This window comes from Mauremys mutica, chromosome 18, assembly GCF_020497125.1.
Source record: "Mauremys mutica isolate MM-2020 ecotype Southern chromosome 18, ASM2049712v1, whole genome shotgun sequence".
Taxonomy (NCBI): domain Eukaryota; kingdom Metazoa; phylum Chordata; order Testudines; family Geoemydidae; genus Mauremys; species Mauremys mutica.
The window spans coordinates 24,064,553-24,088,808 of record NC_059089.1 but is presented as its reverse complement, the minus strand read 5'-3'; the positions used below and the strand labels follow the sequence as shown (position 1 = coordinate 24,088,808).

General features: G+C 46.6%; 1 protein-coding gene across 1 annotated transcript in view; it reads left to right on the top strand.

Annotated features, from left to right (window-relative positions):
* The first annotated feature begins 12,110 nt into the window (after positions 1–12,110).
* KCNT1 (potassium sodium-activated channel subfamily T member 1) overlaps positions 12,111–24,256 on the top strand; it is a 191,010-nt gene continuing 178,864 nt past the window's right edge. Inside the window, exon 1 of the mRNA XM_044992813.1 lies at positions 12,111–12,265. Coding sequence (XP_044848748.1) covers positions 12,111–12,265 — 155 coding nt within the window. The remainder of the gene's footprint in view (positions 12,266–24,256) is intronic.

Sequence of the window (24,256 nt, the reverse complement as noted above, 5' to 3'; positions counted from 1 at the left end):
TAATCACTTTGGTTTGTAATGAAAGGCTTTCAGAGATTTGTCAGAAGTTTATTATTTTCAAAGAGAAATACTCAGCTGGAGCTTCTCTTTCTGGGTGTTGCTGCTGTAGGGGCAGGGTCCTTTACCTCGATACAGCACTGGCCAGGCAGAGACGGGGTTTCGAACAGACCCCTCAGGGGTACAGATTCCCCCTCTCTTGTGCAGGGATGAGTGGTGGCAGAGTCTTGCCTCCTGTGTCTGTCCTTGACCTCATTCTGCTTGTTGCTTTGGAGCTGGCTAGCATCCAGGGACGCCTCCCTCTGAAGCTGGTTCAGCAGAAGATCTCCTTTTTGGGACAGCCTCACTTTCAGACCAAGAGCTGGGCAAGCCACAGAAAGGGGCAGAGAAAACAAGAGACCACCCTGCGGGTCACCAGCAGCCAAGCAGCATGTGTGGCCATAAACGAGACACACAAGGAAGAAACTGAGGTGTGTTTTTTCACCTCTCAAGTCAGTGCTGGGTGGAGGGTGGAGATGGCTGTCTTGGTTTTTTATTGCTGGTTCTCCATTCCACCGCCTGGCTACCAGTCTCCAGAGACACATAATTTGAAACACCAGTGCAGCCCAGTCCAGTGCCTGGTACCGTACCTTTGATTGCAGCCGGGATGGTAGGCAAAGTGGCGAATACTTCAGTCACATTCTGACACCACTCCCCCAGTTCCACATACAAAATACTGCAACAACCAGAACCCTATCAGTTACATTAGGGTTTAGGCTATTCCTATTGTGGAGCAGGTAGTGATGCCTATAGTTACAGTTACCGAACACTTTCCATTATCCCACACTTTTTGGTTGCCTGTAATTTTGCCAAACTATAACTGCTTGGGCTGTAGTTTTCCATAGGAGGGGTCTGCCTCAGAATGGATTTTTTTTTGTAAAGTTTCAGCAAAAAAATAGTCCAGCCATTTCCAGAAACAAGATTAAGGGAAAATACAAGGTTTTGCCCACATTAAAAAGAATTCTTACAACTATTTTGTTGAGAAGCTCTAGCTCCATGCCTTGGAGCAGGCACCTGAAATCTGGTAGAGTGGGGGTGGGGCATCACCCTGGTGTCAGGGATGTGCCTTTTGCCAACCCTAATCCATCCCAAGTTAAAAGCTTTGGAAAAATCTCAGCTCCAACATGCTCAGAAGAGCAAGATTCTGTTTGCACTGAGCATGCTCCAGCCATGCAGGCTTTTTTTCCAGGCAATTGCACCCCTTGGCTACCATCACGATGCTGAGCATAGCAATTGAGAGGGGAGAGACTGGCTCTCTCCTGTGCTCTTAATGGCCCTTGGCTGGTTCCAAGGAGACTGGAATGCGGAGGGGTGAGGTGGGGCAAGGACAGCCTGGAGAGGATGGGCAGTGACAGGCTGCAATGGGTCTGGGGGCAGGGGCTAAGACAAACTGGTGGTGGGGGGAATTGGGGGAGCGCCGAGTCAGGCTGGGGAGGAAGGAGGGGGCAGAGACAGGCTGCAAGAGTATGTTGTAAGAAAGGGCAGAAGGGGAAGACAGGGTGGTGGGGTCTAACGGTTCAAACTCTGCTGATGACCCACTTGGGGGGTCAGTATGGTTCTAAATGAGGCCTTTTGTTTTTTGATTTTTTTTTTAAATCTGGAAAACTAAATTAAAAAGCTACAGTTAAAGAACATAAAGGTTGCAAAGTCCAAGCACCCAAAAACTAGGAAATGTCAGAACTAAGGTTACATGTGTCCATAATTCAGTACTTAGGCGTTACGGGAGAGTCTGATGTGATCACATACTATTTACCACCCCGCCCAGACCTCTGCCTCATTCAGCGCACAGAATAGCCGGTGCTCAGGAAATGAATCTGAGTTATTTAGTGAAGGAGGCTATTGTATGTAAGACTCCTGCCTCATTGATCCCAGAAGTTTATGCAGTGAACAAGGCGGGGAATTGTTGCAAGAGAAAGAAGGTCTAGTTATTTAGGCAGCTGGAGAACTGAATTCTATTCCTGCCTCAGCCACAAACTTCCCGTGTGATGATGGGCAAGGCATTAAAACCAAAGCTTTTCGCAGGTGGCCACTGCTTGTGTTCCTCATTTTCGGAGACCCACTTTGGGGTACCTGGGGTCAGATTTGCAGAAGTACTGAGCAGTCACAGCTGCAAGTGAAGTGATTGGGAACTGTGACTGGGAACGTATAGAGTGCGATGGAATGTGACGCACTCTGAAAAATCAGGCCCCAGGTGTCTCAAATTGGGCTCCAAAATTAGTGGTGACTTCTGACAGCTTTGGCCTGCATCGCTCCGTGCCTCATCTGTAAAATCAGGATAATACTACCTCCCTGGCTCACGGGGGTGTGTGTGTGTGTGTGAAGATAAGTTCATTTATGTGGGTGAGGAAAAGGGAAGGAAGGGTGGGGTGAGGGGGACAGGGCAGGGAAGAGAGGGTAGGAGGGGGAGGTGTGGAGTTGAACTGAACAGTCAGGGGCGGGGGTGTGTGTGTGTGTGGCGGGGTGAGGCTGGAGCAAATAGCACAGGGCAGAGAAAGCCAGAGAACATTCTCCAGTTTTGTGTCCAAAGGTCCCAACTTTGGCTGCTTCTGTTCCTACCAGCTGGAGCCATTTAATTCCAAATCCGATTTTGCTCTTCTCAGACGTACCCTGGGATAATCTGTCTGCGCTGTCTGATGGGTTTCCATGTTTCTTCTGACATGCTGGTTTGCCTGGACCTAGAACTGTTGTCCTTTCCCTCGGCGTATTTGCTAAATGCTTTTGATCTTTACAAAAAACTCAGGTCAGTTGTGAGTTGTGGCAAAGTATTAATTACTACCCAACGCCGAGGAGGCAAAATGTTACTGTGAGGCTGCAAAGCAGCCTTTTCTTCAACGCCATCTTTCCAGGCGGGAGGGAGCAGATTTTTAGATTTTTTTTTCTGATGGAAAAGAGATGCACAGATGTGGAAATGTCAACAAATTGAAAGGAGGCGGCTCAGCGTGGAGTGAGTAAAGTAAATACGACAAGTGACCTGTTTTTTATTTTATTAATGAGATGCCTATTGTTCAGAAACAAGAAGCTGTACCATCATTACTGTTTCAAAGAGCTTTTACAATGGCGCAGTTGAATGCATCCAATGTTATGCCTCAGCTTGAACAGTTTCTGTAAAGACTCTGAACTGTGCTTTCACCACATGCATTTTGCCTGCTCTCATCTGAGTCTCCTAATTTTAATGAAATGACTTTGAGAGTCGTACTTGGACTCTATAGGTCTAGGAATCATTACAGCTAGAGATGAAATACATCCAGAAGCCCAGAGGATCTTAAATTATTTAGGCAGGGTAATGATTGTAATGTGCACATACAGTAGTTCTTTCATCTTGGGCTTTCAGAGTGCTTCACAAACATTAATTAAGCCTACCTACTTGTGGAGTAGGTAAATATTGTAATATGTAATGGGGAGCGTGAAGATGAAGTGCTTTCCAGTTCATTAGTAATTTAGGAGGGTGTTAAACAACATCTACCAGGGATAAACATGTTTACATTGGCAGGCCCAAATAACTGGTATCCAAGAGTCCTCAAAGAGTTGGCTCAGAAGATCTCTAGCCCTCTGATGTTAATTTTGAACAAATCTTGGACTAGCAGGGAAATTCCAGAGTGATGATGTGCCAATGTTCAGAAAAAGCAGTGGGGTGGCCTGGGTAACTGTCTGCCAATTAGCCTGACATCAGTCTGGGGCAAGATAAATGGAAAAACTGATACAGGAATCAGCCGACAAAGAATCAAAGGATAGGTATGTAACTAATGCCAGTCTACAAGGCTTTATGGCAAAGAGGTCTTGTCAAAGAAACCTGTTTTCGTTCTTTGAGAGGACAAGTTTGGCTAATAAAGGTAACTGTGAATGTAATATACATAGGCTTTTGTAATGGGTTTGACTTAGTACCACACAACACTCTGATTAGAAAAAGATTATTACACAATATCAATAGAGCACATGTTAGCTGGATTAAGAACTGGCTAACTGATGGAACTCAAAACATATAGTGCGGTTCCACAGGGCCGGATGCTATTCAACCTTTTCACAATGATCTGGATGTTATTATAAAGTCACTGCTGATAAATAATCTTTGTTGATGACGCAAAGCTTGGAGGAATGGTAAATGATTGTGAGGACAGGGCTCTCAGACACAGAGGTCAGGGTTGCTTGGTAAGTTGGGTCCATTCAAACAAAATGTGTTTTAATGGAGCCAAATGCAAAGTTATACATCTAGAAATATGAATTACAGACCAGGCCTGTAGGATGGAGGACTATCCTGGAAAGCAGAGACTCTGACAAGGATTTAGGGGGTCAGTATGTCACACAACTCCACCTGAGCTCCCAATGGGATGCTGTGGCAAAGAGGGCTAATGTGATCCTTGGGCGTCTGAATGGGGGAGTAGTCACAAGGAGCTGGGAGATGATTTTACTTCGGTGTACAACGCTGGTGAGACCAATACTGGAATACTGTGTCCAGTGCGGTGTCCACACTTTAAAAAGGATGTTAAACATTGAAGGGGTGCAGAAAAGAGCCACATAAATGATTCAAGGTCTGGAGAAAATGCCATGGAGTGAGAGATTAAAGAGCTCAATCAGTTTATCAAAAAGAAGACGGAGAAGTGACTTGATGTCAGTGTATAAATACCATCATACGGAGAAAACACCACATCCTAAAGAGTTCTTTAATCGAGTGGAGAAAGGCATGGAATGGCTGGAAGCTGAAGCCAGACACATTCAAATTAGAAATGAGGCTCAAACTGTAAGGGTAATTAACCACTGGAACAACTACCAAATTAATTGGTGGGTTCTCCACCCCTTGATGTCTTGAATTGAAGTTTGGATGCCTTTCTGGAAGTTATGCTTTAGCCAAACACGAGTTATTTAGTGGCCTGTGGTACACAAGAGGTCAGACAAGGTGATATAAATGGCCCTTCTGATCTTGAGTCAAAGAGTTCATCACCATTTGCCATAGAGGCAAACCGAGGCACAGAGAGTTTGTGTCTTGCCCGAAATTGCTCGGTGAATCAGGGTAAAGCTGAGACGGGAACCCAGGAGTCCTGATTGGCAGCCCCTTTTCCAAATAACCACACTTCCCAACTAAGCAAAGCCCCAAATGATTGATTTCAGTCTATAATTTTATTTTAAGTTAAAATCAAACTCTTGCATATAAACAACTACAGAAATAACGAGTAGCTATAGGACTATTAACTGAAGATACAATGGTAATTGGCCAAACAATTAAACAAAAGTCAGGATATAAATATTTACCAATGAATCAGTCCTCTTCACACTTTGGAAGTGCAGTATCATGGAATCACTCAAGAATGTATGCCGCGGTTTTCAGTTACTGTCAGTTTTAGACCTATTTTGTCTAAGTTAGTTACCATAACAAAACCACCTTATTTTATGAGAGCCAAAATTTGTGTAGAAAAGTTTTGACAGTGGAGAAACAAACTGATTCTAGGGGCATGGGGGACGGGTGGGAAGGATATCAAGCAAACCACAAGGTACGTCTGAGCAAGACAGAGGCTGAACTGTCCAAAGGAGGAGTGGGTAGATGGGAAGCTGCTAATATGAAGTCCCATGGCTCTCGTTGTAAAGCAAGCAGCTTCTCCTGTTGAGATTCGATTCCTGGAGTCAATTGATTAGCTAGCTGAGTTTCTGTCACTTAGCAGGCTTCTTCGAAGGCCAGGGACTGGTTCTGGGAAGTCCCCTGGCTTTTAATTTTCAGAATTGCAGTCAAGTATGGTTACGGGCAAGACCTGTCATGGGCAGGGGACTGACTTGCATACACCATGTGTGGTGTTCGGGGCACGACCCTCCTTCTGGCAAGTGGACTTTGTGGGCCAGTTCTGCCCTTTGATGATGTGCACGTGTGGCTCCCGTTGACTTTGGCCCCAGCCCTGCTACAGGCTCCAGACAGGTAGCCCTGGCATCTTTATGGAGCCCCACTGGAGTCCGTGAGTTTGGGTGCAGGGATCTGCCCATGCAGAGCAGCTTGCAGGCCCTGGGCTGTCACTTTTAATGTTTACTGTGCATAGTGCTTATGGAACACATGACAAGGTAGGTGATTGTCCAGACGAGTTCATAATCCTCTTTCTTAGGTGCTTGGTTGGTGCATCTTGCCCACATGCTCCAGGTCACACTGATCACCAGATTTGGAGTTGGGAAGGAATTTTTCCCAAGGTCAGATTGGCAGGGACCATGGGTTTTTTTTGTCTTCTGTGCAGCATGGGGCATGGATCACCTGCTGGGCTCATCTGGGCATATCTCACCTAACCTGTTCTCTGCCCTGCAGTGGCCTCAGGCGTTGGTGCGCCTCGGTGTCTCCTGATCTCTGCCTGGGACATGTAAGAGTTTGGTCTCCTAAGGACTGAACTGCTTTGGTCTCAAGTTACTTGGCTCAGTATAGGGGTATCTGGGTGGTGTTGGAGGCCTGTGTTAAAAGGAGGTCAGACTAGATCTGGTGGCCTCTCTGGCTTTAAATTTGATGAAACCTAAGTGCCCAATCCTGCCAATACTTTCTCAGGAGATTGATCACAGCAGTAAACACTGCTCCAGTTAGCAAGTGTTTGTAGGCTCACGGCCTAATTTCACTGGAATTTCACAAGGAGGCCAATGTAACCGTTTGATTTGACCCTGTTCTTCCTGTCTATAACACAAGTATTTATTTATTGTATACGTGGGAGTCTCAGCCCTCCTGCATGTCACTTGTTTCCAACCGAAGTTGGATACTGACAATCTAAACGTCACCTACTTTTTGGCAAAGCTTCCCAAGCTCCATTAAAATGCGCCAAGTGATTGACTGCTTCTAATTTAACATAATTGTTTGTCCTGAAATTAAACATTCAGATTGCCATTAACATGTTAATACACAATCAGGACACAGTCCTCTTTAGATGGTTCTAAATGCTATAATTTAAAATAATAATCATTTCCATCACAAGGAGGCTTTCCTTTGTAGGTTGCATATTTTTGCAGAGTCCGTTCTCTGAAATGAATTGTTTTCTATTGTCTGCTTGGTAAATTGGTTTGTTTGTTATGTTGGTCGTGCCCCAAGGTGCCAGTCAGGAGCAGAGCCCATTACCCTGTACAAAGTCTTATGGAGACATGCCCTGATCTGAGAGCCCTTCAAGCCCCGACACCTTAATTCTGGACCAGGGAACCCCTGCCCTAACCCTGGCCCAGGCAGCCATGTGGCTTCCACCCTTACCCTGCACCAGGGAGGGTTCCCTGCCCCGATCCTAACCTTATCCCCTGGGATGTGGCCTCTCTTTTCATGGTGGTGTCATGATCTCCTTTTCCTGTGGGATTTTGTCATTCATCTTTTCCTTCCCCTTTTCCTCGGCTTGTTTGGGGCGGTGGATTTGGATTGCTCAGCCGAGTCCCCTGGAAGGTTTATTTGTAGGAATAATTCAGTCCTCCAGCCCCTGGGGCATATCGTCTCTCCCTCTAATACAGGCCTAACTGGGCAAGGCACAGCTTCCCTTCCCATTGGTATGGAACAGGCAATCTCCACCCATTGTTCCCCTATATCTGTGTATGAGCACACTAACCATCTCCCTATGCGTGAGCCCTCCCCTCCCACTGTTCGGACTCTGACCCCCCTGCAGCTGGCCTGGCAGAGCTGCTTGGGCACGTGGGGAATGTAGGGAGGGGTGCGGAGTACCAGGATTCACTGCACATCCAGGGCTGGGAAGGGGCCAGTCTGACTTGACATGGTGAGAAGAGCCAAGGCTCCTCTGAAGCAGCCCTCACAAAATGCTGGGCTCATGCTGCAAAATGGGGATCTGGGATTCTGGATGGGTTTTGGCTTGGGACCCTTTCACGAGAATGTTCCCTCCCTGGATCTCTTTGGGTGGGAGAGGAGGGGTCTGAGGTGCATTTCCACACAACAGACGCTCGACTCCTTCACTGCACTGACAGAACTAAAGCCGCTCCTGGGCTGGAGCCGTGCCTGCTAGCAGCCCGATAGGGCAGAGATGGTGACCGTTTTCACTGCACTTCCCCAGCGTGACACTTTAAATACCACCCTACACCCACTGCCTCCCTTCCTCAAACCACCTTGCAAGCCAGGCTGTATCTATCTCCCCCTCTTCCAATTGCACCACAGAAATGCACTGCTCTCCACACAGAATGTCTACAAGGGCACTGCCGCTCTTTACAGAGCATGGAGCATGGGTCAGTGAGTTCTTTGATGGCTGCTAAGTCTGATGCGTGAGTGACAGTCCCGGCCACAGGTAGGGGGCACACCCACACACTAACAATACTCTGCTACTCGGATTCAGAGCATTGCTAGTGTGTGCACTACAATCCTATTAGCACTTCTCGTTGTGTAATCATCTCGTATAGGTCAGTGGGTGATTTCCCTTTGGATTCCTAACTAAATTATGTCTTTTGAGGTTTGGGTGGCAGCCAATTCTTACAGCAAGGTTAAAGATGTTAATGGAATGGGCTGTGCGTAGCAACAGTGCATTCTGAAAGCTGGGAGCGTAATGGAGTCTGGGTGTGACCTCTCAATATGAAACAAGAAGATGCTAGAAAATGAAAAGCAGGAAGGAGGTTTGCTCTTTCACTGCAAAACAACACAGCCTACTCTGCTGGAGCCCTAATGCACTTTACAGCCTGCCTTAAAGAAGAGCAGAGTGGGAGAGAATACCCACATGACAACGAGAGACTCTCAGGCTGAGGGAGAATAATGCTTAGCTTTTTTACAGGGCTTCTTGTCCAGACACCTCAAAGCACTTGATCAGGGAAGGCAGCATCATTATCCCCATTTAACAGATGGGGAAACTGCGGCTCAGAGCAAGGAAGTGACTTGTCCAGGTATCTCAGCAACCCAGTGGCAGAACTGGGAAGAGAACCCAGGGCTCCTAAGCCAGTGTCCTGTGCACTGGACCAAGATGCCTGTCTGGGTAACATGGGTTTTTTTGCAGTCAAAAATGATCATAGGGATAATTCATAGCAGGGAGAACCAGACCTCGCCACCTGGGTCATCCAGTTTGTCTACTGCAGCACAAGCCTCTAACCTCCTACACAAATGGCCTGATCCAACTCCCCCTGAAGCCAGTGGGAGCCTTTCCGTTGACTTCAGTAGGAGTTGGATCAGGTTCTAAATGCTTTACTTAAATGGTATCTAAATCCAATTAGAGCTGCTGGCTCCAGGATCTGTGTAAGGTTTCTCTGTAGTACCTAAGCAACCTGCCATGGGAGATCATTCCACTGTGTAACTGACCTGATGACTTGAGAGTCAATAATCGAGTACAAGAGTTTTCTGGGTTTTTCTTGTTTTTTTCCCCTTGTTTTCAGCCATTAGTTCTTGTTCACCTAGCCACCCCCACTGTAGCCATTTTAAATAATTCCGCCTCCGCTTCTGTGTTATCACCTTGCACGTTAATGAGCCGTTACGTTACCCACCTCCTCTCCTTACAGATCAGCACAGTAACATTTGTCTCTTCGTAATGTGAGGCAATTGGTGGATGAAGAATATTGTGGCTATTAGCAAAGCACTGGGAAGGACGTATAAAAGCATGGTGGGGTAGGAAGTGTCACATGGCTGGACTGGCCACGGAGCATTAATCACCTCTCTCTCTCTCTCTCTCTCATTATTCCTAGCGTCAGAGAGCCTATCCAGAGGGACAGGAGGAAGAAGAGAAGTTGTGATACCTTTTCCTTTCTGGCCCAAATTAGAGAGAGACAATGTACAGTCCCAGCAAGACTCATATACCCAAGAGCATTTCCATGGGCGTTTTCCCCTGGAGCCAGTGGTTGATGCATGTTGGGAGTACGGGATGTCTGCCTTACTAGAAAACTCAGGAACGAGGTTGATGACATGTGTCTCCTGATAGGAAGCTGATGCTCTGAAGCTGGACAAGATGGTCATGAATGCATGGTCCCAGACTATCTTCATGAAGGCAATGCAGGTAGGTTTAGGGGGGTTGCTGTTGCTTCCCAGACATTCTGTTCCAAGAACGTTAGTTGGATGTCTCTTGAAGCCAGACATCTTTGGTACCTGGCAAAAATCTACAAGCAATGACAGGCCCTACATGCTTTGGGATTTTCCTGCAGCCTTCACCTTAGGACATTGCCGCAGGTGCAGTGGGTTGCAATGCTTTAGCTGGCAGTCCATGGCGGGGAATGGGAGAGGCATGCTTTGCAGTGGCAGACCCTGGCTTTGTGACTCCTGCCCCTTGACAGCAATGATTCCCTGCAGCCATCTTCCTCCGTGCACAGCCATGTTATTCCGTCGTCTCCACATGTCATTCCAGACAGCTCCCTGCGCTTCACTCTTACACACCGTAAACAAGCACTGGAGCAAGCGCCTTTCGTGGCCAGCAGCATTGGGAAGGTTCTTTTGCTCGTAGCTGCTCGGGTCCAGCTGTGAGACTTTCCATGCTCTTAAACTAAGGGCTGTCTCAGACTCTAGGCTCTTTGGGGCAAGGACCCTCTTGTTGATTTGTGTTTGTACGTTGCCTAGCACCAAAGGGCTCTGATCTGGGATTGGAGCCCTTAGGTGCTACCTGAATACAAATAATATTTGTCCCGCAGCATCTACAGTAGTAGGGTCCCTTTTCACAAGGACTTAGAATCTGAGTGATATTACCCTGTAACCAGCTGCAATTCCTGTGCTCATATCCATGTTCTTCATACTGTTGGAACAACTGCTGCCCTCAACTGCACCTCTACAATGCCACTGGCTGCAGCTACCCGCTGATTTCAGCCGGGTCTCACAGGCATAGTGAGGGCAGGATTTGGCTGACTACATCTAAAAGCCCTTGGATTTGAAGCCAATTAGACCGAGCAACTTCTCAAAGGTGGCTTTGCTCACTGAGTGTCAGTATGTCAGACTGGGCACTGCAGCAATGTTCATGTTAGTCTGAACTTTGAGTGGAGGGAAGGTGCCCTTAAACTGGAGCCTTTAACTCTTTCTTGATCGAAGGTAGCTTCGTTTCCAGAGTTTCTTTTTTGTGGGTTCACACAAAGCACATCATTCGAAAAGGAATCCTCTGTCTACACCCCACAGCAAGGCGGAGAGACTCTTCAGGAGTCTAGCAGCTTTTTGGGGGGGATGGGGACGGAATGGTAACCAAAATGCTAGGCTGGGCTCTAAATAAAAATATACCTTTCTCAGGACAGTGTGGAGTGGCAAGGAGACACCATTACATCAGCCCCTTAAGCTCTGCTCAGCTCCCCAGGGAGACCCATAAGCAGCCCCAGTGACAGCAGTTCCACATTCTCCGGAAAGGAGGGGAAAATGGAGCTGATTTCTGCAGTCCTCTTCCTTCCCTGTCCCCTCAGCAACCTCCACCCCGGAGGCAGGGGCCAGGGCTACAACAGGCCACTCTCCACCCCCACAGAGAAGGCGGCAAATAAAAACCACCATGGAAGGGGGGATGATTTATCAGAAACCTCTGTTACTCTATTAAAAAGGGTCTATCCTGAGCTGGGAAAGGCCCCTGCACTCGGCATGGCAGAGATGGCAAAGGGAGGCTGGCTTTGTTGCCTATGCGATTCTCACAGTGGCCCGCAGATGGTGCCATCGTGCAGGAGAGAAATGCATCTGAAAAAGCTGTGAAAAGAGGAGGGGAGAAAAATCAATTTTGTTAAAAAAACACACACGAATATTTCAGGGAAAAAGGAGCAAACTGGTATCTCCCGCCTCCTTTCCTGCTTTTTCTGGTGAGAGCAGCTGCTTGCAATGGACTTTCTCTCCTGGCAGAGCCTGCAGCTCTCCCAAACACCCGAGGGGAAAGAGGAGACAAGCTTGGGAGCAAAGATTTGGATCATCTCTTGCATTTAAGGCAGTGAAATCAACCTGATCCCTGCCTTGTTTTTTTGTCCATTTTTTTATTTAAATGAGGCTCAACTTTATGCTACTTGTTGCTTTGCGAGGAGACACCCAGGCAGGGAAGACACCGGGACTGTATGAGCTGCAGCCACAGGCACCATGAAATCTAAGGTGTGTGAGTGACCAGTGGCAATGGCTTGCCTCCAGCTGGACTCTCCTTGTAAACAGTAGCCCTGGGCAGCCTCCAGCCACACAGCACTTCCATGCGTGGCTCCGTGTCGCCTTGCCGGGCACCCTCGCCACTCTGCAGATGCCTTTCTCGGGGGAAGAGAGGAGCCTTCAGGGGGTCTACAAGTCGACGGCTCAGCAGCAGGATGGGCGAGCCCTGGCAGCCGCGGGGGTGCCCGTGTGCGCCGAGTGCTACACTAACCAGACCTTTGTCTTCGATGATGGCAGCTCCCACAGGTAGCCTCTTTAATGCATCCCGCACCTTGGCAGGGGGTCAGACTAGATGTCCCTCGCAGTCCCTCCTAACCCTACGGTTCTATGTGCTGCTGCCCTCCCACCCCATTTCCCTTCTGCTTTGGACACTTGGGAGATGGGCGACTGGTGACCCCGGGAAGCCACATCAGGACCCAGAGAGACCCTGCTAGCCCTAGAACCATGCCTGGTTCTCTAGCTCAGTGATTCTCAACCTCTTTGATACCAGGGACCGGCTTGCTGCCTTGCTAAACTGTGGCAGGGAGATCTGAGGGACCGGTGCCGGTCCACAGACTGGTCACGGAGAAACACTGTCCCGAGCTCTCCAGCAGCAGGGGTGACCTCCTTGGAGTGAGCCCCTCTTCTTTGGAAGGAGTGCTGCAAGCCCCTGCTGCGGGTGTGTTTAGTTTGTTTGGTTTGTTGTCTTTTAATTTGAGCGTTTGCTTAGCCAGACTCATGTGGCTTGCAAGAGGAGGCAGAAAAACCAACCCTCCCACCTTAAACAATAAGCGCTTTCTCTGCAACAACCTGCCCTAAGACCTGCATGTCCCTCAGGGATCTCTAGCTGTCCCTTGGTTCCTAACCATTGCCTTGGGCTGCAAAAGTTGCCTCAATTGTAGAAAATGCCCCCATCCCTTTCTGCCTTTCGTGTTAATGTCGCGGAGGCATTAGTTGCTGCCCATAGCTAAGGCTGAGTTGCTTTCTATTTAAAGCAGAGATTTGCAGTCTTACATTTGTATATTAGAGACATGGGGATATTTTTGACTTTTAAATATATAAACAGCTGCTATGTTCCATAGCAGAGGTGGCTGCATTTCAATGGCTGGAGAAGTGATCCCTCATACAGAACACTCAGAAAAGCACTTCAAAGTGAAAGGAGCTAGAGGAATGGAAAGTTGCTGTTTGCCGTGGGCATTCATATACTTAACACTAAGAATCAGGGTGAAAGACTGAGACATCATGCTTAGTTTGTTCCTCTGTGCCTCGGAATTGCATCTGGTGGGATTAATAGTTGGGATTTGTATTCTGGTAGCACTTGGAATGGACTGAGCACTGTCCACACACATGAAAACAAAAGCTTGAACTCCAAGGGAGTTTAGATGTAGTGTGCCAAATCCTGCCCTCCATTATGCCTGTGAAACCCTATTGAAATCAGCAGGTAACTCCAGCCAGAGGCACTGTATGGGTTAAATTGAGGGCAGGATTTGTTCGAGTGGTCTGAAGAACACGGGTGATATTAGCCTAGAAATTGCATCTGGTTACATGGAAATATCACCCAGGTTCTAAGTCCTTGTGTAAAAGGACCCTACTGGCTGTAGATGCGGTGGGACAAATATTATTTGTATGAGGGTAGTGCCTAAGGGCTCCAATCCCAGATCAGCTGTAGGTGCTGTGGAACAAATTCTATCCTTCCTTACCCCTGTGTCACCTTCTTGCCTGCAGTTACACCACTGACCTCCAGGGGGTCGTGCAGGTGTAAGGGAGGGCAGAATCGGGTCCAGTGCTATCGGTTAGCAACAGAATTTCAATCTTAGCTGTCAGCTCCTTGGCTTTTGTTGGCTTAGGGCAGAATGAGGACATTTTTTTGCCTCTGAATTTGATTTTTTTTTAAAAAAAGAAAGAGGAAGGAGGGGGCTGGAACGCTCTGTAACAAACAGATTGCAGACTGTTTCTGTAAACTCTCATTTAGGGATAGGGGTTATTTTTAAGGCCGGAGCAGAGCTCACTGCAGTTAGTGAGGGGATGGTGTGTACCTTGACTTTTTAAAACCCAGGGATTTTAACCATCCGGCTAATGCCCAGGTAGACAATTTGCATAACAAAGGGTATGAAGAACTTTCAGCTCCTTCTCATAAAATGCACAGAGCAATTTATTCTACTGGGGACTCTGAGATTATAAGAATCCGCACTCCTCTACTTCAGTGCTCAGACAAGCTATTCTGGCAGATACAGATGAAGTAGGAAAGAGTCTCTAGGGATCCTTCATATTAACTCTGTCCTTGGCGTCATTATGGAGAAAGTTGCTATTACCGTGTGTCACAGTCAATGCTGAATGGTGAATTAAAAGCTTTGGTTTGTATTGCGAGCTAATGGCCTGCAGTACTTGATTTGAAGGCGCTGTTTGAGCTACAGTTTATCAGAAACACAGAACATCCCCAAAAGCCAAAGTAACTTCCTTTTTGGGGGCATCCCCGCAATTTAAGAGAACAGCAGCTGTTAAAATCCACGGAGGGGAAAAAAATTGCAGCCTTTTTTTGCCAAAGAGTTTCTGTGCCAGGTTTTTGCTTGGAACAATTTTTATGCCAAGGTATAAGGTGTTGTAACACAGAGGGGCTATGATGTAAATGTTGAAAATTACTCAACTATTAAGCCGTTAGAGGAGGCTACACTGTGTGTGTGTGTGCAGTAGTATATATGTTCCTTGGAACAGAAGCTTGTTCTTGATGCATTCTACCTTTTCCTGGTAGATCCATTCTGATAACATAGATGCAAATATTTACTGGCACTGCTATTCAAATTGCCTTATACTCATCAGATGACAGGTTAATTAGGCACATTAAGCTTGCATATAAATTCACTCTAATTGGACAAGGAAGTCTGGATGTGTTGTGCCTCCTGGTTTATCATTAGTGAGGGTAGATTTCTTCATATCCACATCTGCTAATAACAAGTCAGGGAGATTTTCTTTCACTCCTAAAAGGTTAAATGAGGGAAGAAGAAAAAGTATTAAATAAGAAGTCATTAATTTTCAAAGCACCACAACTGAGCGAGTAATTTGTAAATGGGCCTGAACGCTGGATCACGTGAACGACTCATTAATTCTCTCTCCTCATGTTTTTCTCCCACATAACAGCAGAGGTAGTGTCTGATGAGGGCAGGATACCCATCATGTATTAGAAAAGGAGAAATACTTCCCCTTTTTCTCCCCACCATGTGTGTCTAGGCAAATCCATGGTAGCGTGGCTTCCTCTTGCAGCTTCATCATTTAAAATGTTAACAAAGTCAGTAAAATGTGTGGGGTTTTTTTCATTCTCTGGAAGGAAAAAAGTCTTTCTCAGCTTCTAACCCTCTGAAGGCCCAGTTCAGTTGGTTTGCTGTTTTGCAGGTGGGTCTTATTTTTCCCTGTGGCTCTCTGACCTGTCAGGATGGCTGCATTGGCCATGCTGCCTTTAGTAAAAACAGATTCCTAAATTTCCAACCGGATTCTATGTTTGCAGTACAGACCTGGATGGAATAGTAGAGGAGTGTGTGCCGATGATAAGGCTTGTACCTCAAGAGATGGAATCACTTGCTGCTGTTTGTATTGCAGTAGCACATAAGAATGGCCATACTGAGCCAGACAAATGGTCTGTCTAGCCCAGTATCCTGTTTTCCAACAGTAGCCAGTGTCAAATGCTTCAGAGGGAATGATGAGAACAGGGCAATTATCGAGTGATCCATCCCCTGTCGTCCAGTCCCAGCTTCTGGCAGTCAGAGGTTTAGGGACATCTAGAGCATGGGGCTGCATCCCTGACCACCTGGGCTAATAGCCACTGATGGACCTATCCTCCATGAGCTTATCTATTTTTTTGAACCCAGTTATACTTTTGGCCTTCACAACATCCCCTGGCAATGAGTTCCACAGGTTGACTGTGCGTTGTGTGAAGAAGTATTTCCTTATGTTTGTTTTAAATGTGCTGCCTAAACATTTCATTGAGAGATCCCTGGTTCTTGTGTTATGGGAACAGGTAAATAGTACTTTCTGATTCACTGTCTCTTCCCCATTCATGATTTTATAGACCTCTATCATATCCCCCCTTAGTTGTCTCTTTTCTAAACTGAACAGTCCCAATTTTTTAATCTCTACTAATATGGAAACTGTTCCATACGCCTAATCATTTTTGTTGCCCTTCTCTGTATCTTTTCCAATTTTAATATATCGTTTGAGCTGGGGCGTGTCACGGAGAGTGGGGAAGTCAGGGCCCTGCACCCCTCTTCCTGAGATTCACCATGACTCTCAGCCAGCCAGTAAAACAGAAGGTTTATTAGATGACAGGAACACAGTGCCAAGCGGAGTGTGTAGATACAACCAGAACCCCTCAATCAAGTCCTTCTCAGGGGTTCAGGGAGCTTAGACCCCAGCTTGGGGTTCCCTGCATTGCACCCCTCAGCCCCAGACTGAACACAAAAAATCCTCCAGCAGCTTTCTCCCCCCTCCCCCCAGCTCCTCCTCTCCTTCGTTCACTCTCCCAGGCAGAAGGTGTCACTTCTCCCAACCCCACTCCTAGCTCAGGTTACAGCTCAGGTAGCTTCCTTCAAGGGAAGTCCCCCATCCCCAATGTAACTCTCCTGCAACATTCCCAGGTCAAATCCGCCCTGCTTCCTGCTCCGTCACAGGGCGATGAGAAGTTCATTCAGTATTCAAGGTGTGGGCGTACCAAAGATTTATATAGTGGCATTATGATATCTTCTTATCTATCCCTTTCCTAATGGTTTCTAATATTGTTAGTTTTTTTGACTGCCACTGCACATTGAGCAGATGTTTTCAGAGAACTGTCCACAATGACTCCAAGATCTTTCTTGAGTAGTAACAGCTAATTTAGAACTCATCTTTTTGCATGTATAGTTGGAATGATTTTTGCAATGTGCCTTACTTGGCACTTATCAATGTTGAATTTCATCTGGCATTTTGTTGTCCAGCCACTCAGTTCTGTGAGATCCCTTTCCGCAGTCAGCTTTGGACTTAACTATCTTGAGTAATTTAGTATCAACTGCAAACTTTGCCACCTAACTGTTTACCCCCTTTTCCAGATCATTTATGACTATGTTGAACAGCACAGGTTCCAGTACAGACCCTTGGGACACCCTGCTATTTACCACTTTCCATTGTGAAAATTAACCATTTATTTCTACCCTTTGTTTCTTATCCAGTTCCTTATCCAGGAGAGGACCTTCCCTCTTGTCCCATGATGGCTTTCTCTGCTTAAAAGCCTTTGATGTGGGACCTTGTCAAAGGCTTTCTGAAATTCAAACAGCAGTGTATCAACTGGGTCGCCCTTGTCTGCAGGCTTGTGAGGCAGCCACGTTGACTCTTCCCCAACATATTGTGTTAATTTATGTGTCTGATAATACTGTTCTTTCCTGTAGTTCCACCAATTTGCCTGATACTAAAGTTAGGCTTACCGGCCTGTAATTGCCAGGATTGCCTCTGGAGCCTTTTTAAAAAAATGGGCATTACATTAGCTATCCTCCAGTCACCTGGTACAGAGGCTGATTTAAGTGATAGGTTACACACCACAGTTAGTAGTTCTGCAATTTCACATTTGAGTTCCTTCAGAACTCTTGAGTGAATCCATCTGGTCCTGGTGACTTATTACTATTTAATTTATCAATTTGTTCCAAAGCCTCCCCAACTGACACCTCAGTCTGGGACCGTTCCTCAGATTTGTCACCTAAAAAGAATGGCTCAGGTGTGAGAATCTCCCTCACATCCTTGGCAAGGAAGACCGATGCAATGAATTCATTCAGCTTCTCCACAATGGCCTTATCTTCCTTGAGTGCTCCTTTAGCACCTCTGTCGTCCAGTGCCCCACTGACTGTTTGGCAGGCTTCCTGCTTCTGATGGACTTACAAAAACCAACTGCATTTTTGTCTGGCCTTTTGATAGTTGCTCTTTAAATTCCTTTTTGGCCTGCTTCATTATACTTCTATTTAACTTGCCAGAGTGTATGTTCCTTTCTATTTTCCTGACTAGGATTTGATTTCCAGTTTCTAAAGGATGCCTTTTTGCCTGTAACTGCCTCTTTTACTCTGCTGTTTAGCCATGGTGGTGTGGTTTTTTGATTTTGAGTCCTCTAGGTTTTTTTCCCCTTTGGGGTATATATTGAGTGTTTTTCAATAGTTTCCATGCAGCTTGCAGCATGTAGGAGCTCCTGTCATGGGCAAGGGCTGCCTGGTGCTAGGTGCTGCACAAACACAGAACCAACAGACGGTCCTGCCTCAAAGAGCTCGCCTGGCATTCTTTTACGTTAGGAGCAAAGGGTCTTTGGTTTCATTCCCCCTGTCTCACGCTGTGGCGTATTTGTCTGCTGTGGTGGCTGTAGATTCGTTACCACTTGTGTGTGCGAGGGAATGAAAGATGTTTTAGGAGCAGAGGGCAGCCTCCTGGCCTAACTTGCCTGTCTTCCCCATCCTGAGTTTTAGATTTCTCTTCAATTCCCCGGAGTAAATGTTCCCGGGTACAGAGATCAAACACTGGCAGGGTGCCTCTCACCCCCAACCCTCTTATTTATGTTTGGAACAGCAAGAAAATGATCCTTTGCACTCCCCCTGCTCTGTAAATCAGTTCTCCTTTATTTGCATGGCGGAGTTAGACCAGGAATGCTTTTGTCTTCTTGAGCCTTTATCTAAACCATGTAACCCTGTGTCAACACACTCCTGTCTAAATGGACTTTGCCTTTGCCAACCCCACTAGGTTCAACAGCAGGCACCTGCTCAAATTCCTCCCCATTGATTTGAAATGTAGGGGAAAATAAGAGCAAGTGAGGAAATCGATCATTCCTCTCTCACACAACGTCTGTCTCAAATGCTCTCCTGCATGCTGCTCTGTGTGCGTGTGTGTCTTTACCAATTCTTTGTTCTTCTTTGTGCAACAGTAATCGGATTAGAACCCCATTCCACTGCAATACTTCCCAGGGGATTTGCCCTGCAAGAGTCCTCCAAAGAGAAAGCAAGGAGTTAATTGCAAGTGTGCTTTAAACTGTAAAATATGTCCTGCCCATCCTGCTCAGCAATTCTTGGCACCCAGAGGGTATAAGAAACCTAAATTTTGCCTTCCTGTCTCACGGGAAATGTTGTGAATGTTTGTACAGCGAGGCAGCCAGCCAGCCAGGGGAGTGCACCATCTCCTCTGGGTTGGAAACTCTTTTCTCTTTCTTGACCATGTAAGGGAACTCGGCTAAGTAGTGACGAGGACTGAGCAGCCATAAGAAAGGGCTCACACAAAAATAACCTGCACAAGTATAGAACCAGAGAGAGAGGGTGACTCACGCAGCTGGAGAGTTGGCTTTTCTATATACTACCTCCAGTGCATATGGTTTGTTTCAGAAGAAAGAGGTGGAACAAGAAGATACTTGTGACAGGGGGTGAAGCCCAGGCTGTTTCTGCTGGAGAAGCTGTTTAGGAAAGTTGTGTCTTTGCATAAGACGTATGTGGCTTTTTTTCATGTCAACTCACATATTTTTAGCCTCTCTTACCGAAGATATGTCAGTTTGTCCTGAAGATTTTGCTGATATGTCTCTGGGAATACTGGATGCTACTATTTCTATTTGGAGTACATGAGGTAGAAGTGTGTGTAGACAGGAAGGCTAGATTGAGGCTGGTTTAGATACTAAACATTAGCTTGGAGAGCAGGGTGTTTTGGGGAGGCGTGCGGCTGTACTGATTGAGTCAACTGTTCCAAAGTACCAGCTTGAGAATTAGGTCCCAGAGCAGCAATGAGAGAGGTCTGTAAGAATTACTGAAACTGCACCTATGAAGCACATATGAAGATTAGATTCAAACATGTGGTAGATTTTTTTCCCCTCTTTGGTTTGATTTTGTGAAGTGAGTTTAGCCGATCAAACAACCCTCCAAATCAGCAGAGGAGATGCAGCAGTGCCCTTCCACTGTGCTTAACCCTCATTCAGAGGTCTGCTTCTAGGAGTCAGAAGGCAGTTTGCTTGTATGCTTTTCCATTCTTTGGTGTTTGTTGATGGTTGCGCCTATTAATGCGGGCTGTGGTTGTTTTTTTCCACTTGGCCACCATGAACCGGACAGGAACCCACTAAATTTATTTCACATAGATCATCAAGCAGCCAGTAGATGGTTATGCTCTTGTTCATTCGTGACCATGTTAGGATTCAAAGCAGTGACCTTCAGGTAAAATGTTCCGTATCTCATTAGGAATTTCCTGGGTCATCCGGGCAAGGCTAATTATGGACCCCGAGGAAGCTGTTTGCCTGCTCTCCTAGTTGTAGTTGAGATTCTACCATCACTTGAGTCTTTAAGTCAAGAATGAGTGTTGTTCTGAAAGATCTGATGTAGCTCAACCAGAAATTATGGACTTGATGCAGAAATTACTGGGTGAGGATCTCTGAATAGGTTCTCTGGTGCCCAGTTCATTAGACCACGCAGCCTTCAGCACTTGGTATTTCAGTTGGATATTTATCTAACTTGGAGTCAGTGCTGTGCCAAGGGCCTGAGTGTTAGGTGGGACAAAGCAGCTGTTTTATAGGTTCTTGCATGCATGTTAGTGAAGCATAGTTTTAAAAGTGTCCCTTGTCCCTCTGCTGTGGTGTCTGGGCTGTTCAGTGAGGTACAGATATTCCCTAGGAAGCCATCCTGCTCCTACTGAGGCGTGTCTCACATCCTGGGACACAATGCAGCTGGTCTTGCATAGTTTGTGTAATAAACACCTCTGAATGGTATATATACTTGGGATGAAGACACGCTCAGGGGTCTTTACATTTTCCATTTCTGAGTGGGGCAAAGTCCATCTGGTAGAACTTGTTACTTGTTAGTAACTAACTATTGCAAACATAATTACCTGCTTGCACCTTTATTTAAAAAATAAAGGAAGATTTGTCAGCTTCTCTTCCTTTGGCTGGCAGCTGGGATCTCAGTTCTGGGAATGGAATCTTGGCCTTTTCTTGCTTCAGAAATAATTGCAACATAACGGATTAGCTGTCAAGACCGAGGCCAGTCATTGCTGAAGTGTGCTTGTAAAGCAGAGATACAGAGGAATTGTGGTCCTTTCTGCCTGAGTTGGTTTTCTCAGTCATACTTGAGACCACCTGAGCCATCTGATAGTCACATTGCATTGAGCTCACCAGTAGATGGAACTGTTGAGGCTGAAAACAGAATACATCCTAACACACATTTATATCTCTGGGAAAGGACTTCTGGGGTTTCCCTCGTATTGAGTTACTTTCACCATATTGGTTCCATAATGTTAAACGTGCTGGGTTCCAGTTGTTGGGTTCCAGAATGGTCTTACAGCAGCTTCAGCAGAACAGCAAAATAGGACGCTGCCCCTGCTCAGAGTGGTTGTGGCCCACAATAATATTTTACACTCTCCCAGTTCTCCATGACAGTGACATCTTCCACCCCTGGTCTTCAAGGGCTGCCCGAGATTCTGGCATCAGTGCTGCCTTTAAATCAGCCCAAGAGGACGCTGGAGCGACTGACGCATTCATTCTTCTCCAGCAACTTCTGGGGCGTATGTGTAGGTTAGAAAGCCAGCCTCCCACCTCTTCCCAGCTTTGTTCCTTGTGGTGAAGCTTAACACGCACACGCCTGGTCAGGGAAAGCACTTTCCCCTCCCATTTCCCTCTATTATTCACTGACTTTCAGTGCACGTTGCTTACCAGAACAGGTCACACACTCTGGATCTGCAACTCTGACGCATTGGCATGGTGCTGCTTGCCCCTATCTATTTGTGGTTACAGAGAGAGCAGGATTTTCCCAGCAGAACAGTGACAGGAATTGGCACTTTATAGCTTCTCTGTGTGTGTCTGAATAATACTGTGCATTGGCACAGGCAAGATGCTTTCTGTGCTGTGGGGAGTCAGACGTGCTCTTAGGTCCCATGGAATAAATGACCCAAAGGACCAGGAAACTCTGTTTTGAGATGTGTTTGTAAACACTGCTGATAGATGGGACCAGTCAGAAAAATGGATGTAAATAGGAAGGGCAAGGAGAGACAGGCCTGGTGGGAAATTGCTGTATCGCTAATAGGATTTATATCCCCTTTATCCTCTTGTGCAGATAGCGGCAGCATTAAGGTTGATATTTGTGCCAAGGCTCTATCCGAAGCGTCTGACGTGCGAATCACAGTCTTTTTACATTAATCATCTGTTTAGGGCTTAAATTCATTAGCAGTTGATTGGCATGGAACTTAATCCTATTATTAGAGCAGTGCATGCTAGCACCCCTCTAACGAAAGGCCTGGCAGGATTTCAGTTCTGGACCCTGGTGATTTTCAAAGGGTCTGGCAGCCATCAAAATCTTCTCTCGGGTTAAACTGGGTCTGGAGAAGAGCTTGTTGGGGAGGAATGTGGCAAATTGCAGCTTGTCTTTCGGTTGCAGCAATGTGAATCCTTTTTAGAATTTGCCTTTACAAGGTTCCCTGGGAATCTGCTCTTTATTTTTAAAATGAGCTTGGACAAACCTATTGGCTTCATTACAAAGCAGACCCCATGCTGAGAACAAAGGCCCCTTGCCCTACCTGCACTGCACAGGTCTCTAGCTGCTGGGAAAAGGTCTAGCGCTGGGCACAAGGCAGCCTGCACTTCAGCGGATAGGCTTTACGCTCATAAAAAGCAGATTTATTTTAACACTTTTAGTGGCACGCGTGGCTTCCGGGGCGGGCATTTCCTGGTTGAGTTAACAGTCTGTAGCTTTGCTTCGAGTCGTGAGCTCCTCCAGGTAGCTAGTAACTGCCAAAATGTACCCACCCTAGCTAGAAGTCCTTCTTGATTACGGCCCTGATCCTTCTGTGAGCTCTGCGTGTGCCGACTTACATTGGCTTCAGAGGGGCTGTGCATGGCCAGGGGGATCCTTGCTGGACTGGGGCTCAAACGGGGTTCTTTGGCTTCTAAAACATGTATCACTTCTGATGCTGTTTGTGCTTGGTTATAGACTAGCTACTGCATATCCATTGTGACAATCTTATCCATGGGTATGACCAAGCCAAGGTGGACCGATGTGAGGGGAGGTTTGGGAACGATTGAGTTGTCTCCTGCCAACTCCCCACTCTTCTAAAATCTGATTTAGTGGTGACTCAGCCTTCTGCCGCCCCGCCCTGACTTCCCCTGGTTGTTACCATTGATGCAGCCTCCCTAGTGGTAGTTATAGAATCATAGACTCTCAGGGTTGGAAGGGACCTCAGGAGGTCATCTGGTCCAACCCCCTGCTCAAAGCAGGGCCAATCCCCAACTAAATCGTCCCAGCCAGGGCTTTGTCAAGCCTGACCTTAAAAACCTCTAAGGAAGGAGATTCCACCACCTCCCTAGGTAACCCATTCCAGTGCTTTACCACCCTTCTAGTGAAAAAGTTTTTTCTAATATCCAATCTAAACCTCCCCCACTGCAACTTGAAACCGTTACTCCTTGTTCTGTCATCTGGTACCACTGAGAACAGACTAGATCCATCCTCTTTGGAACCCCATTTCACTTGGTTGAAAGCAGCTATCAAATCCCCCCTCATTCTTCTCTTCTGCAGACTAAACAATCCCAGTTCCCTCAGCCTCTCCTCATAAGTCATGTGCTCCAACCCCCTAATCATTTTTGTTGCCCTCCGCTGGACTCTCTCCAATTTTTCCACATCCTTCTTGTAGTGTGGGGCCCAAAACTGGACACAGTACTCCACATGAGACCTCACCAATGTCGAATAGAGGGGAATGATCACATTGATCTGCTGGCAATGCCCCTACTTATACAGCCCAAAATGCCGTTAGCCTTCTTGTCAACAAGGGCACACTGACAACTCATATCCAGCTTCTTGTCCACTGTAACCCCTAGGTCCTTTTCTGCGGAACTGCTGCTTAGCCATTCGGTCCCTAGTCTGTAGCAGTGCATGGGATTCTTCCGTCCTAAGTGCAGGACTCTGCACTTGTCCTTGTTGAACCTCATCAGATTTCTTTTGGCCCAATCCTCTAATTTGTCTAGGTCCCTCTGTATCCTATCCCTACCCTCCAGCGTATCTGCCACTCCTACCAGTTTAGTGTCGTCTGCAAACTTGCTGAGGGTGCAGTCCACACCATCCTCCAGATCATTAATGAATATATTGAACAAAACCGGCCCCAGGACCGACCCTTGAGGCACTCCGCTTGATACTGGCTGACATGGAGCCATTGATCACTACCCGTTGAACCTGATGATCTAGCCAGCTTTCTATCCACCTTATAGTCCATTCATCCAGCCCATACTTCTTTAACTTGCTGGCAAGAATACTGTGG